At 47.4% G+C, this 14,811-nt stretch overlaps 1 protein-coding gene across 1 annotated transcript in view; it reads right to left on the bottom strand.

The window, feature by feature from the left end:
- Nucleotides 1-10,039, bottom strand: part of SHB (SH2 domain containing adaptor protein B) — a 137,181-nt gene extending 127,142 nt beyond the window's left edge. The window contains exon 1 of the mRNA XM_069962113.1: nt 8,960-10,039. Within this exon, the coding sequence (XP_069818214.1) occupies nt 8,960-9,613 (654 nt within the window). The 5' untranslated portion in view covers nt 9,614-10,039. The remainder of the gene's footprint in view (nt 1-8,959) is intronic.
- Between the last annotated feature and the right edge of the window lie 4,772 nt (nt 10,040-14,811).

The following is a 14,811-nucleotide window of genomic DNA, read 5'->3' as shown; positions in this document are numbered from 1 at the left end:
CATTGAAGAAAATGCCAGGATTAAAAAAACATCTATCTTATGAATGGAAAAACACAGGAAAGCAGGAATGGTCAGATAACACTCAGGCCGGTCCAGTGGGTACAACAGGGCTGCTTTGGAAGTTTTTTTTTTTTTTTTTTCTTCCAACTGGCCTGGGTGAAATACCCCTTTAACATCACTAGATACTCATGATGCATAGCATATATACCAGTACGGTGGGACATTCTACTATGTTAACCTCTCCTGTAAACCTGTCACTTTTCCTTCTCTGCTCACCCTAAACGACACCACCCACGTCAAGGCAAATGATTTGCAAAGCAGCAATTGAGAGCAACAGCATTTAATTGGTTGCCTTTTATTAAGCGCAGACATCTATCTCGGCTTACATTACAGGCATGCAGTCAGGGGGAGAAGAAAAGCAACGTCATGCAATTGTTTGACATAAGTGATAAATCTCAACACATTCCATCACCTAAGTAGGTTAGTATTGAAATTGTTTAGTTTTGCCAGAGGCGGAGAGAGAGGAGAAGGTACATTAATCCCTAGCCAGTGAAAAGAAATAAATAGGCCCCAATAAACATCCCTATTGATTTGTCTGTTTAAAAAAAAAAAAAAAATACAGTTTTTTGGATGTTGGAGCATGCAGGGCTTTTGCTGTAGAATAGCTGCCAATCTAATGCCAGTCTCAAGGTAAAGATAGGTTAAACCAGCATACTTTTAACGTCCACAAAAAAAAGGTCAACCACATTTTTGTGTATGCTACAAAATAAAAAAAGATCCATTTTGATTATGTTTTATAATGGAAGTCAATGGAAAAATGGATCCACGATTTTAACCACCCAAGCCACGGATACACCTAAAAAAATCTCAAAATGTGTATGTTTTTACCTTAATATGTTTTATCTCCCTATTGAAGTAAATGATGAATGAGACTCTGTGATAAACAGCAGATTTCTAGAGAATCTCATAGTTTATAATCCAGACCACAGTCAGATCTGCATTATTGGTCCCTGAATGACGAGCCTGGTCTCCTCTGATACAAGGGGCACAGCTTTTTCAATCTTGCTTCTATATCTAGGTCATAAATAGAAAGTAAGGCAGATGTACAGTAAATTAGCAATGTTGTCCATCGCTACCAGATGCCCCTTTTCATTTTTTAATACTTTGGCTGGCTGCTGGGCCAGATGCCATGTAATCCAACTATATTAATGCTATAAGGTTCCAATCTTCCTAGAAATCCCAAAGCTTTGCACTGGCTCAACACTGTAAGTAAACAGCGGTTCCTGCACAGTGTTCTTTCTGTAATGTGATGGTAGATAAGCAAGTTCTGCCTTTTAATAATTAATCTAGCAGAATAAAAAGCTCCATGTGCACTGGTAAACAGATAGGAAGAGCAGCAGCAATTCACAGGAAGCCCACCTTATGATATATTAGCTTCCCGCCACCAGACAAACAGGTGAGGAACAAATAAATATTCTCACAGCAGTGGTGCTGTCACTTTGTGCACACAAACAAAAGCTGTATGCAAAGTCCCAAGAGCTCTGCTAGTACATGTATCCAGCAGAAGAGAAAATAAAGAGCTTCACAAAGCAGCGAGACATTCCTGCCCTGGAACATTCAACTCTACAATACACCACCAAGCTGCTCAACCATGCTGACCATGCCCTCCCTCGCACAAGCCAGTCTTACACCATGCTACCACTAGCAGCCTTGTCTGTTAAAAAAAACTAATAGTGGTCTTGCTTGATATATATTTTTTTCCGTCCGTTCTTATAAAGGTCCCATTTACTGTGAATTTCAGATCATCCCTGATCACTTATCCAGTATATTCACAAATAGAAAGGACAACCACAGCACACCTTATTCAATAAAACAATGCTTCTTTATTTCAACACATATACGGCTTGAGGACACGGACCTGAGCGGTGCACATTTCGCGCTGTAAGGCTTTGTTCACACAACGTATATTTTCGCAAAACCACGGCCGTTGTACAACAGCCGTGATTATTACAAAAATATACGTTACCTTGGTGTCTACGAGATCCCGGCAGGAGCGTATACACATAGTATACGCTCCGGCCAGGATCCTTAGCGGCGCCGCAAACGACATGTCAGTTTTCTGCGGCGGCTATTCATTGAATAGCAGCCGCAGAAAACCATGTCAGTTCACACTCCATAGTGTGCTGTGGGCAGTTCTGATGCGGGTGCGCACGGATGCGCCCGCATCAGAACTCTGCGGCTGCAAAGATCATCCAGCCAATACTGCAGTACCGGCCAGGATGATCTTTTAAGAGACCGGCCGTTCCGTCACCTGGCCGTGTCACAGAACGGCCAGTCTATTACTACGTGTGAACATAGCTCAACTGTGCTTTTGTTTGATTGAAGCTAAAGTGCCATGGTTGTCCTTTCTACTTGTGAATATCCTGGATATGCTGTTGCTGCTATTTAACCATTGAGCACCCTTGAAGGAGCATCAGAAAGGATTAAGGAAAGATTCTTTGCATGGACTACTTTACAAGTATTGCAAATTACTGAACCTGACAAGGGCTTCAAAAAATCCAACATGTCAGATCTTCAGGTGTCTGAAACGGACTTTCCAGTATAATTGGTGAAAAAATGTTTTGGGTGACAAAAATCATGGTTGTATGGTCGGATTAAAGTGGTAGTCCCGTCCACCATGAGCCAAATCCCCCAATTTATATATTTCTAAAACTTAAAGTTTAACTAAAATGGCGTGGAGGATAAAGGTAAGAAAATTACCTTCAATTTCCGATGCCCTGGCCCTATGAGATCATAACAGGTTAGAGACATGACCTGGACTTTGTTTCACCACTCTTTAGCAGCAGACTGGCATCACCATCTCTGGAACAGTCAAGAATTGTAACAGTATAGTGCTAAAGAGAACTAACTTGGCACCATAGACTTGTGCTGTACCTCCTTGTGTCTACTATGTACACAGAAAACTCTCTATGTCTTCATACTGATACAGAAAACAGATTGTGGCATGCTCCATCAGATGCCATAATTCAGAGCCACCATAGCAGCCCACAAACTGTACTGCTGTGTCACTGCATATGACTTATGGTTTAGAAAGGTTTGGTGTCAGAAGAAAACCCCTTTAAGTAGTTTAATACAATGCAACATTTAAAGTTATTCGGTAGATGTATTAATAGCAGAGATAATACTACAAGCAGCAATGTAACTTTGAAGAACTGCACCAGTAAAATGGTGGGAGAAAGGAATTTATAGTGTGTAAACCCTGCCCTCAGGTATACTGTAGTAAAAGGAAACTGAAAGGGCAGTATAGACAATCCAGGATGTGTGTGTACATGTCACACAAAAGAGGCTGTGTCTCCGCCAGCATTAGGAAACCTCTTATCTCCAGCAGAATGGAAGCGTCCTCCAGCATGGATGTTGTAGCAACCATTCAATGCAGCATTTGACAGCTGAGCACATGGAGAATGTCCTATTACAAAGAGAGAGCCATAGCGTAGCCTTATCCTTTAGTCTACTGGTCTAGAATTACAAACTGGTGCTTAAAGTGACTGTACCACCAGGCCCAGGCTGAAGCACTGGAGGCGGGCCGACCCACCCTTAGTGGGAGGAAACCCCCACCTCCCTATGATACGGTTCCATTGATTCTAATGGAGTCACGTCATAGAGGGGCTGGGGTTTCTTCCCACTGGGGGTGGGTCGGCCTGCCTCCAGTGCTTCAGCCTGGGCCTGGTGGTACAGTCACTTTAAGTGTAGAGTGGATGCAAAAAAAAACATAAGGCTGGGTTCACACTGCATTTTTGCAATCCGTTTTATGCAAAAACTGATGAAAAATGGATGAAAAAAACAGATGCATTTATGTGTGCATCTGTTTTTCCACTGACCGTTCAGCATCCAAATTTATGGGCTCAGAAGAACACCAGATACATGTTAACATTATTCTCAGTCACCAGTACTTATTGCTTTTGTTCCACAACTAAAGAAGAGTCATCCCATCACAGTGCATTTAGGCCAATGTGAAAGTCAATTTTTTCTTATCGGTTACGATAAGGAAACCATATGGTCAAAAAGTATATCTGCATGTAAAAGATTCAGCGACATTGAAACATTTATCAATCTTTTTTTTTTGCACGTGTCTAATTTTACATTTTGCCGGTTTCCCACCACAGACTCCTCTTGATAATTCTAGCGTAGTGGAGGCTGCTGTACAACAGGCTAAAAAAATGTATGCCTGCTCAGAGCTGGTGTAACTTTTTAGCTAATCAGGGTGCAAATACTGATACATTATGGGCACAGCCTCCCCTCTACACATATGGAGCAAATTTGATAACAAATACAGTTTTGTCTCCTGGGAGTCCTTGCACAAACAATTAGGATTTTTTTGCAGTGTGCCCTAGGTGCAGACCTTGCAGATAAATGTGCCCCTTGACAAACGTTCACCGTAAGGAGCACGGGTAAAGATTATTTAAAGATGTATAAGATAAAATAGGGTTAACATGGAAATGGTGTTTATAACCAGAGATAGGCCAGCATGACTCATCCTAAATATCTTGGCTCTTCTAATACAAGTTACTTAAATTGTAAAACCATTGGTAGAGTTTCAAGCCAAGCTATTACTAAGTAAGTGGTACCAATGTGATGTGACCTGAGCAGCCTGCATATGTATTACCAGCAGAGCTCACCCTTCTTCACACGGACAGTGTATAGCAGGGATGGGGGAACCTTTGGTCCTCCAGCCGTTGCAAAACTACAATTCCCATAATGTTTGGGCAGCCAAAGATTTAGCTATGGCTGTCCAGGCATGATGGGAATTGTAGTTTTGCAACAGCTGGAGGACCAAAGGTTCCCCCATCCCTGGTGTACAGCCTGACATACACCTCTGCCTATACATCAAGAACTTCTCATATTCTCCAACCAAAGTAGAAGACGACTCTGTGGCTTGTTTATGACTAAAGGACATATCAGTTTTGGAACCCATTTATACTTCTGTATTGGATTAGCATTTCACATTGGTATTTATAGCAAAAAACAGGAATGTAATCTGTACAGAAAAAACTATAATGAAGAGATCTGCAACACGTCATGGTTTGGCTTAGAAATACTGATGCAAAAACTCCCAGGAATCAGGTCTGTTTTCTATTGAGGTCAATAAAGTTCTCATTTCTGGGCAACCATAAGTCAGACCGGCCACTGCAGGGGTCTGACTCACAGGCGGCAGGATTCTGTCACAGCAACATAGACAAGAATAAAGTGCAATGAATAAAGGCCCTATTACACCAACAGATCTGACGACAGATTATCTGTCAAAGATTTGAAGCCAAACCGAGGAGTGGATTTGAAAAGAGGAGAAATCCAGTCTTTTCTTTATGACCTGTTCTCTGATTATAGTCTGTTCCTGGGTTTGGCTTCAAATCTTTGGCAGATAATCTGTCGTCAGATCTGTTGGTGGAATAGGGCCTTAAGTGTAAAGAACATCCTTCAGCCTGATCCATTTGTAACACAATGATCACATGAATTCCACACAACGAGCCCTGGGACAACACCAGTGTCACTAAATAAATGCTGATACCCTGTGTGAAATACCATCTGCCATTCTTCATGGCACAGACTTCACCAGAACTTTCACTCATTCCGCAGCGTGTAAGAATGACAAGACATGTACAGCCATAGGGCATAAAAAGCTGCTATTCTACAGCAAATGGGCAAAGCCGCACCTAACATGCCACAAGTCAGCGGACATATTCACCCCTCAGGTTTGTAGGAGAGAAGGCACAAGCACACAATGAATTCCACCCATATTTTACTCTCATGCAACAAATTAAAAGAATCTGGATTTTCAGGTTACAGAGGTCAATGTGACATGTCATCTTTCTCCTAAATGCTATAGGAAGTGGAGTTTTCAGGAGGCCGCCCTCTAAACCAGAGCTCAGAAACGGCTATGTAGTTCAGTAGAACTCTTCCATTGCTGCCCTCAGTACTGCAGAGATACCAGTGTATGCCAGCCCAATATGCTGTCCTGCACATTTCAGCTCCCTATGCTAGATATGGCAAGTGTATATACACTGGGATATCACCTAATGGCCAAACATATCCAGAGGACACTTACTATATGTACAGTACACACAGTGATATATATGGTGTATATACTGCATACATGTCATACACATGTGGAGGACACTTACTATATATACAGTACACAGTAATATATATGGTGTATATACTGCATACATGTCATACACATGTGGAGGACACTTACTATATATACAGTACACACAGTGATATATATGGTGTATATACTGCATACGTGTCATACACATGTGGAGGACACTTACTATATGTACAGTACACACAGTGATGTGTATGACATATATACTGCATACGTGTCATACACATGTGGAGGACACTTACTATATGTACAGTACACACAGTGATATATATGGTGTATATACTGCATACATGTCATACACATGTGGAGGACACTTACTATATGTACAGTACACACAGTGATATATATGGTGTATATACTGCATACATGTCATACACACATGTGGATGACATTTACTATATGTACAGTACACACAGTGATATATATGGTGTATATACTGCATACATGTCATACACATGTGGAGGACACTTACTATATATACAGTACACAGTGATATATATGGTGTATATACTGCATACATGTCATACACATGTGGAGGACACTTACTATATATACAGTACACAGTGATATATATGGTGTATATACTGCATACATGTCATACACATGTGGAGGACACTTACTATATATACAGTACACAGTGATATATATGGTGTATATACTGCATACATGTCATACACATCTGGAGGACACTTACTATATATACAGTACACACAGTGATATATATGGTGTATATACTGCATACGTGTCATACACATGTGGAGGACACTTACTATATGTACAGTACACACAGTGATGTGTATGACATATATACTGCATACGTGTCATACACATGTGGAGGACACTTACTATATGTACAGTACACACAGTGATATATATGGTGTATATACTGCATACATGTCATACACATGTGGAGGACACTTACTATATGTACAGTACACACAGTGATATATATGGTGTATATACTGCATACATGTCATACACACATGTGGATGACATTTACTATATGTACAGTACACACAGTGATATATATGGTGTATATACTGCATACATGTCATACACATGTGGAGGACACTTACTATATATACAGTACACAGTGATATATATGGTGTATATACTGCATACATGTCATACACATGTGGAGGACACTTACTATATATACAGTACACAGTGATATATATGGTGTATATACTGCATACATGTCATACACATGTGGAGGACACTTACTATATATACAGTACACAGTGATATATATGGTGTATATACTGCATACATGTCATACACATCTGGAGGACACCCCTATGTACAATACACACAGTGATATATATGGTGTATATACTGCATACGTGTCATACACATCTGGAGGACACTTACTATATGTACAGTACACAGTAAAATATATGGTGTATATACTGCATACATGTCATACACATGTGGAGGACACTTACTATATGTACAGTACACACAGTGATATATATGGTGTATATACTGCATACATGTCATACATATCTGGAGGACACCCCTATGTACAATACACACAGTGGGATGTATATGGAGTATATACTGGAGACATGTCATACACTTGCTGCATGGACAACACATGTAGAGATGTTCACTGTATATGCCTCATAGATGACATTAGTATACACAGTACATACCCAGGTGTAGCTGGCAGACATTGTATAGTGACATGTAAGCCTGCAGGTATTCTCCATCTCACACCTGCAGTTGGCACTTATAGTATATACAATGGCAGACACTGTATAGTGGTAAATCTGTGGGTATCCTCCATACATATCACACCTGTAGTGGGCACTGTTAGTGTATATATACACATAGCTGGCACTGAGTATATACATACATGCAGTTGGCACTGTTAGTATATACACACACATTTGGCTGGCAGTGTATATGTGCGGGTATTCCCGGTAGCGGCGGCTCCGGTGTGGCTGGCAGTGTATATGTGCGGGTATTCCCGGTACCGGTGTGGCTGGCAGTGTATATGTGCGGGTATTCCCGGTACCGGTGTGGCTGGCAGTGTATATGTGCGGGTATTCCCGGTACCGGTGTGGCTGGCAGTGTGTATGTGCGGGTATTCCCGGTACCGGTGTGGCTGGCAGTGTGTATGTGCGGGTATTCCCGGTAGCGGCGGCTCCGGGGTGGCTGGCAGTGTATATGTGCGGGTATTCCCGGTAGCGGCGGCTCCGGGGTGGCTGGCAGTGTATATGTGCGGGTATTCCCGGTAGCGGCGGCTCCGGGGTGGCTGGCAGTGTATATGTGCGGGTATTCCCGGTAGCGGCGGCTCCGGGGTGGCTGGCAGTGTATATGTGCGGGTATTCCCGGTAGCGGCGGCTCCGGGGTGGCTGGCAGTGTATATGTGCGGGTATTCCCGGTAGCGGCGGCTCCGGGGTGGCTGGCAGTGTATATGTGCGGGTATTCCCGGTACCGGTGTGGCTGGCAGTGTATATGTGCGGGTATTCCCGGTACCGGTGTGGCTGGCAGTGTATATGTGCGGGTATTCCCGGTACCGGTGTGGCTGGCAGTGTATATGTGCGGGTATTCCCGGTACCGGTGTGGCTGGCAGTGTATATGTGCGGGTATTCCCGGTACCGGTGTGGCTGGCAGTGTATATGTGCGGGTATTCCCGGTAGCGGCGGCTCCGGTGTGGCTGGCAGTGTATATGTGCGGGTATTCCCGGTAGCGGCGGCTCCGGTGTGGCTGGCAGTGTATATGTGCGGGTATTCCCGGTAGCGGCGGCTCCGGGGTGGCTGGCAGGTGCCCGCAGGCCCGGTGCCCTCTTACCTTCTCCTTCTTGGCGGACTCGTCCTTGCTCATGCCTCCTCCCCCGGTGACGGCCGGGCTCCAGGAGATGCCGGTGCTGGCCGGGCTCTCTCCCCAGCCGCAGCTGTCTATCTTGATGAGCCGGTGCTTGGGGGACACGATGTACTTGAGCTCGGTTCCCCCCGCCGGTGGTGGCTGCTGTGGCTGCTGTCGGGCTGCGGGCGGCCTCCGCTCGCTGTTGCTCCGGTACAGGTGCGGGGACGAGGAGGATGAGGAGGACGAGGAGGTGGTGTTGGTGCTGGAGCCGGGGTAGGGCTCCTGGAAGAGGCTGCTGTTGCTGCTGCAGCCCGGCGCCCTGCCCCTCCTGGCGTCCGCCTGCTCCTCCCCGCACATAGCCCGCAGCTTGCGGAGGGACGAGCCGGGGCCGTTGTACGGGTCCTCGAAGTCCCGCTCCTTCTGCGCCCGGTAGGCTCTGAGCAGGTCGCTCTCCTCCCGGGCGGGCAGCGGCGACGTGTGGTGGTGGTAGGGCTGCGGCGGCTGCTGCTGCTGCAGGTGGAAGGGGCGCTCGGTGCCCCCGTTGCGCTTGTAGTCCGGCCGGGGGGGCTGCGGGGGGCTCCTGGTCTTGTTGTTATTGTTGTTCCCCAGGCTGAAGTACTTGTTCAGCCATTTGGCCATGGTGCTGGGCTCCGGTGTGCTGACACTCCCCCACACCCGGCTCACATGGAACTGCTGCAAGTTGTGCGGTAACTCGGCGGACTTCCCGGGGCACTGGCAGGGGCTTCAGGCCAGCGGCTGGGGCTCGTCCATGGACGGGACGGGGTCCCCGGGGTCACCTGTGGCCGCTTCCCCCTCAGCAGCACCTGTCAGCCGGCAGGGACATGGGGCTGGGCGGCCGCTCCCCCCACTTGTTGAATGGTGACAGCTCGGAGCGGCCACACTGCACCGGCACCGCTCCCGGGGGATCCGCTGGACAGCGATCCGTGATGTGGGGACCCGGCTCCGTGCTGACAGCTCCTCTGGCTGCGGACTGTGCAGGCACTGGAGCACCGCTCACCTCTCGCTTGGGTGTGGGGCGGAGCAAGCGCGACAATTCCCGCCCCTCTCGTGTCAGGCCACTCCCCTCGGTGCACGGGCCGGCTGCTGCCAACCCCTGGTCACCCGGGGACTGTCACCTCAGCACGGGGCAGTGACCAGTGTCAGTGAGGAGCCCGGAGTACTGAGTATCACCCGGACAGGTCCGCAGCATGAAGCCCGGCTGCCTCCATGTATCACACACATAGTGATAGGTGCTTTACACGGCGCCTCTGCTGGAGAGCTGCGGACATTACAGCCTGCTGTACCTGACGGCGTGTGCCGCTCCAGCTGGGGCCAGGTACACGGCGTGACATGCCGCCTGTTCACACCTAGAGGGTCTAAGCCGCTTTTCCATCTCCGTTTAGCCCTGGGAAATGCAAATAGCTACATTCTATGTCATAGTTTCATCATTGCGGGCTTCATCCGCAGTTGCAATTTTTAAAGACCACAACAGAGCCATGGGTATACATGGTAATGTGCTAACACTGTGTGACTGTGAGGTAACTGTGTGTAGGGGGCTTCATACAGGGCCATGTAATGTGCTAACATAGTGTATCTGTGAGGTAACTGTGTGTAGGGGGCTTCATACAGGGCCATGTAATGTGCTAACATAGTGTATCTGTGAGGTAACTGTGTGTGTAGGGGGCTTCATACAGGGCCATGTAATGTGCTAACACTGTGTGACTGTGAGGTAACTGTGTGTGTAGGGGGCTTCATACAGGGCTATGTAATGTGCTAACACTGTGACTGTGAGGTAACTGTGTGTGTAGGGGGCTTCATACAGGGCCATGTAATGTGCTAACATAGTGTATCTGTGAGGTAACTGTGTGTGTAGGGGGCTTCATACAGGGCCATGTAATGTGCTAACACTGTGTGACTGTGAGGTAACTGTGTGTGTAGGGGGCTTCATACAGGGCTATGTAATGTGCTAACACTGTGACTGTGAGGTAACTGTGTGTGTAGGGGGCTTCATACAGGGCCATGTAATGTGCTAACACTCTGTGACTGTGAGGTAACTGTGTGTGTAGGGGGCTTCATACAGGGCCATGTAATGTGCTAACACTGTGTGACTGTGAGGTAACTGTGTGTGTAGGGCAGGGGTGGGGAACCTTTTCCATGTCGAGGGCCGGTCGGGCCTTAATAAAATCATTCGAGGGCCACACTCAATGTTATACCGTGCGCAGCAGTTAGTAGCGGGGGTTTGCAGCACCCGAACAAGGCAAAGTATTGTTCCCCTAATGCCCCTGCTATTGTAGTTAACCCTCTGTGATGCCCCTTGTACCTGATTTGAATCCTTAGTGATGCCCCTGGTAGCCTAGTTAACCCCCCAGCCATGTCCCTGGTGGCCTAGTTAACCCCCCCAGTCATGTCCCTGGTAGCCTAGTTAACTCCTCAGTCATGTCCCTGGTAGCCTAGTTAACTCCTCAGTCATGTCCCTGGTGGCCTAGTTAACTCCTCAGTCATGTCCCTGGTGGCCTAGTTAACTCCTCAGTCATGTCCCTGGTAGCCTAGTTAACCCCTCAGTCATGTCCCTGGTAGCCTAGTTAACCCCCCAGTCATGTCCCTGGTAGCCTAGTTAACCCCCCAGTCATGTCCCTGGTGGCCTAGTTAACCCCCCAGTCATGTCCCTTGTGGCCTAGTTAACCCCCCAGTCATGTCCCTGGTGGCCTAGTTAACTCCTCAGTCATGTCCCTGGTGGCCTAGTTAACTCCTCAGTCATGTCCCTGGTGGCCTAGTTAACCCCCCAGTCATGTCCCTGGTGGCCTAGTTAACTCCTCAGTCATGTCCCTGGTGGCCTAGTTAACCCCCCCAGTCATGTCCCTGGTGGCCTAGTTAACTCCTCAGTCATGTCCCTAGTGGCCTAGTTAACTCCTCAGTCATGTCCCTGGTAGCCTAGTTAACCCCCCAGTCATGTCCCTGGTAGCCTAGTTAACCCCCCAGTCATGTCCCTGGTGGCCTAGTTAACCCCCAGTCATGTCCCTTGTGGCCTAGTTAACCCCCCAGTCATGTCCCTGTAGCCTAGTTAACCCCCCAGTCATGTCCCTGGTGGCCTAGTTAACCCCCATTAGTCATGTCCCTGGTGGCCTAGTTAACCCCCCAGTCATGTCCCTGGTGGCCTAGTTAACCCCCCAGTCATGTCCCTGGTAGCATAGTTAACCCCCAGTGTCTGCCCCAAATGAAAAAAAATAAACATCCCACTCACCTTTCCTCCGCTCCCACGCTGTCCAGGTCCTCTTCTCCCTCCTCTCTTCTGTGCCGGTCTTCTCCTGCAGGCGGCGCGCGATGAAATGACGTCATCGCGCGCGGCCCGCAGGAGTCAGAAGACTCCTGTGTCTGTGCCAGCTCCTGCCTTACCAGCGCGGCGCACGTCACAGGAGGGCAGGAGTCAGAAGATGTGCACCGCTCTGAGGGGAAGGAGCCGGCACTCACAGCATCCTCCTGGCAGCTGTCACAGACACAGGAGGATGCCGTGTGTGTCGGCTCCTTCTCCTCCAGAGCGGCGCATGTCACAGGGGAGCCGCGGGCCACATCCGGAGGTGTCAGGGGCCGGATGCGGCCCGCGGGCCGGAGGTTCCCCACCCCTGGTGTAGGGGGTTTCATACTGGGCCATGTAATGTGCTAACACTGTGTGACTGTGAGGTAACTGTGTGTGTAGGGGGCTTCATACAGGGCCATGTAATGTGCTAACATAGTGTATCTGTGAGGTAACTGTGTGTGTAGGGGGCTTCATACAGGGCCATGTAATGTGCTAACACTCTGTGACTGTGAGGTAACTGTGTGTGTAGGGGGCTTCATACAGTGCCATGTAATGTGCTAACACTGTGTATCTGTGAGGTAACTGTGTGTGTAGGGGGCTTCATACAGGGCCATGTAATGTGCTAACATAGTGTATCTGTGAGGTAACTGTGTGTGTAGGGGGCTTCATACAGGGCCATGTAATGTGCTAACACTCTGTGACTGTGAGGTAACTGTGTGTGTAGGGGGCTTCATACAGGGCCATGTAATGTGCTAACACTGTGTATCTGTGAGGTAACTGTGTGTGTAGGGGGCTTCATACAGGGCCATGTAATGTGCTAACATAGTGTATCTGTGAGGTAACTGTGTGTGTAGGGGGCTTCATACAGGGCCATGTAATGTGCTAACACTGTGTGACTGTGAGGTAACTGTGTGTAGGGGGCTTCATACAGGGCCATGTAATGTGCTAACATAGTGAGTGTAGGGGGCTTCATACAGGGCCATGTAATGTGCTAACACTGTGTGACTGTGAGGTAACTGTGTGTAGGGGGCTTCATACAGGGCCATGTAATGTGCTAACATAGTGAGTGTAGGGGGCTTCATACAGGGCCCCCTCACACACTCTATGAGTCAGTGATGGCCATCATTTCACTACATTGTATGTCAGCCTGGGGTCACACTGCCATTGAACGCATTACTTTTTAAAATGTTACTGTTAACATACACAAAATGTGGAGGGCTTCAAAACAGGCTTAGACAAGTTCTTAGACCAAAACATTAATGCAGATGTATAGAACCTACCATCATCTGCCCCCCCCTTCCATGTATCCATCGCCTCCTTGTATATCCCCCTTCCCTGTATCCATATCCATCTTGTATATCCCCCCCACTGTAACCATCCCCTCCTTGTATATCCCCCTTCCCTGTATCCATCCCCTCCTTGTATATCCCCCTTCCCTGTATCCATCCCCTCCTTGTATATCCCCCTTCTCTGTATCCATCCCCTTCTTGTATATCCCCCTTCCCTGTATCCATCCCCTCCTTGTATATCCCCCTTCCCTGCATCCATCCCCTCCTTGGTTGAACTTGATGGACATGTGTCTTTTTTCAACCGTATTAACTATGTAACCATGTTTTTGTGCATGGAAAAAAAAAACATCCTCTGCCATGGCTTAGAGGATCTGTGCCGTAACTTTGCACCACCCCTCCGTCCCTTCTCCCCACCCTCCTCATCACTAGGAATGCCGCTGGCAGAATTTTTCCTATTCCTCTGCAGTGAACACTACACAGGTGCTTTAACAATCCAGCCCATGTGCCGTGCTAACACAGCTGATGAAAAGGAAAATACCTGCCTGGAGCATTCCTTATGATGAGGAGGGCGGGGAGGAGGGACAGAGAGGGTGTGCCAGCCTAATGAATACACAATCTAAGCCCCGGCTGTTTGGCACAGGGCTGCAAGTTTAAAAGTTATTTTTTAGGACAATAACTGCATCACCTGCCGAACGGACCCCAGGACAGATCTTGGATTAAAAGCAGCTATCCGACGGCACAAGTGGTTTTGGGGGGTCAGATTGTGGGTACAGAGTCACTTTAAATTTCATGCTGCTCCACTGCTGACTACATACAGTCCTGGGAGAAGTCAGGCTGGAGAGAATACAAGACTCCCTGCAGGATATACAGCAGCTGATAAGTACTAGAAGACTTCAGATCTTTAACCCTTTGAGGACCAGGCCCAAAATGACCCAGTGGACCACGCAAATTTTAATTTTCCTTCTCCTCCTCTAAGAGCTCTAGCACTTTCAGTTTTCTATCTAAAGGGCCATGTAAGGGCTTGTTTTTTTACAGGAGTAGTTGTACTTTGTAATGGCATCTTTAATTCTACCATAACATGTATAATGGAACCCTAAAATAATTATTTATGAAGATATAAATTGGTGAAATCGTAAAAAAGAATGCAGTATGGTCATAGGCAGATTATAATGAGGGCAATTTGGGCAACCGCCCAAGTGAGACTGCCCCCATTATAACACCGCTTCTGCTCACACGTCCCCGGGCCTGCCCCC

This window comes from Dendropsophus ebraccatus, chromosome 3, assembly GCF_027789765.1.
Source record: "Dendropsophus ebraccatus isolate aDenEbr1 chromosome 3, aDenEbr1.pat, whole genome shotgun sequence".
Taxonomy (NCBI): domain Eukaryota; kingdom Metazoa; phylum Chordata; class Amphibia; order Anura; family Hylidae; genus Dendropsophus; species Dendropsophus ebraccatus.
This window is presented reverse-complemented; position numbering and strand designations above follow the sequence as displayed.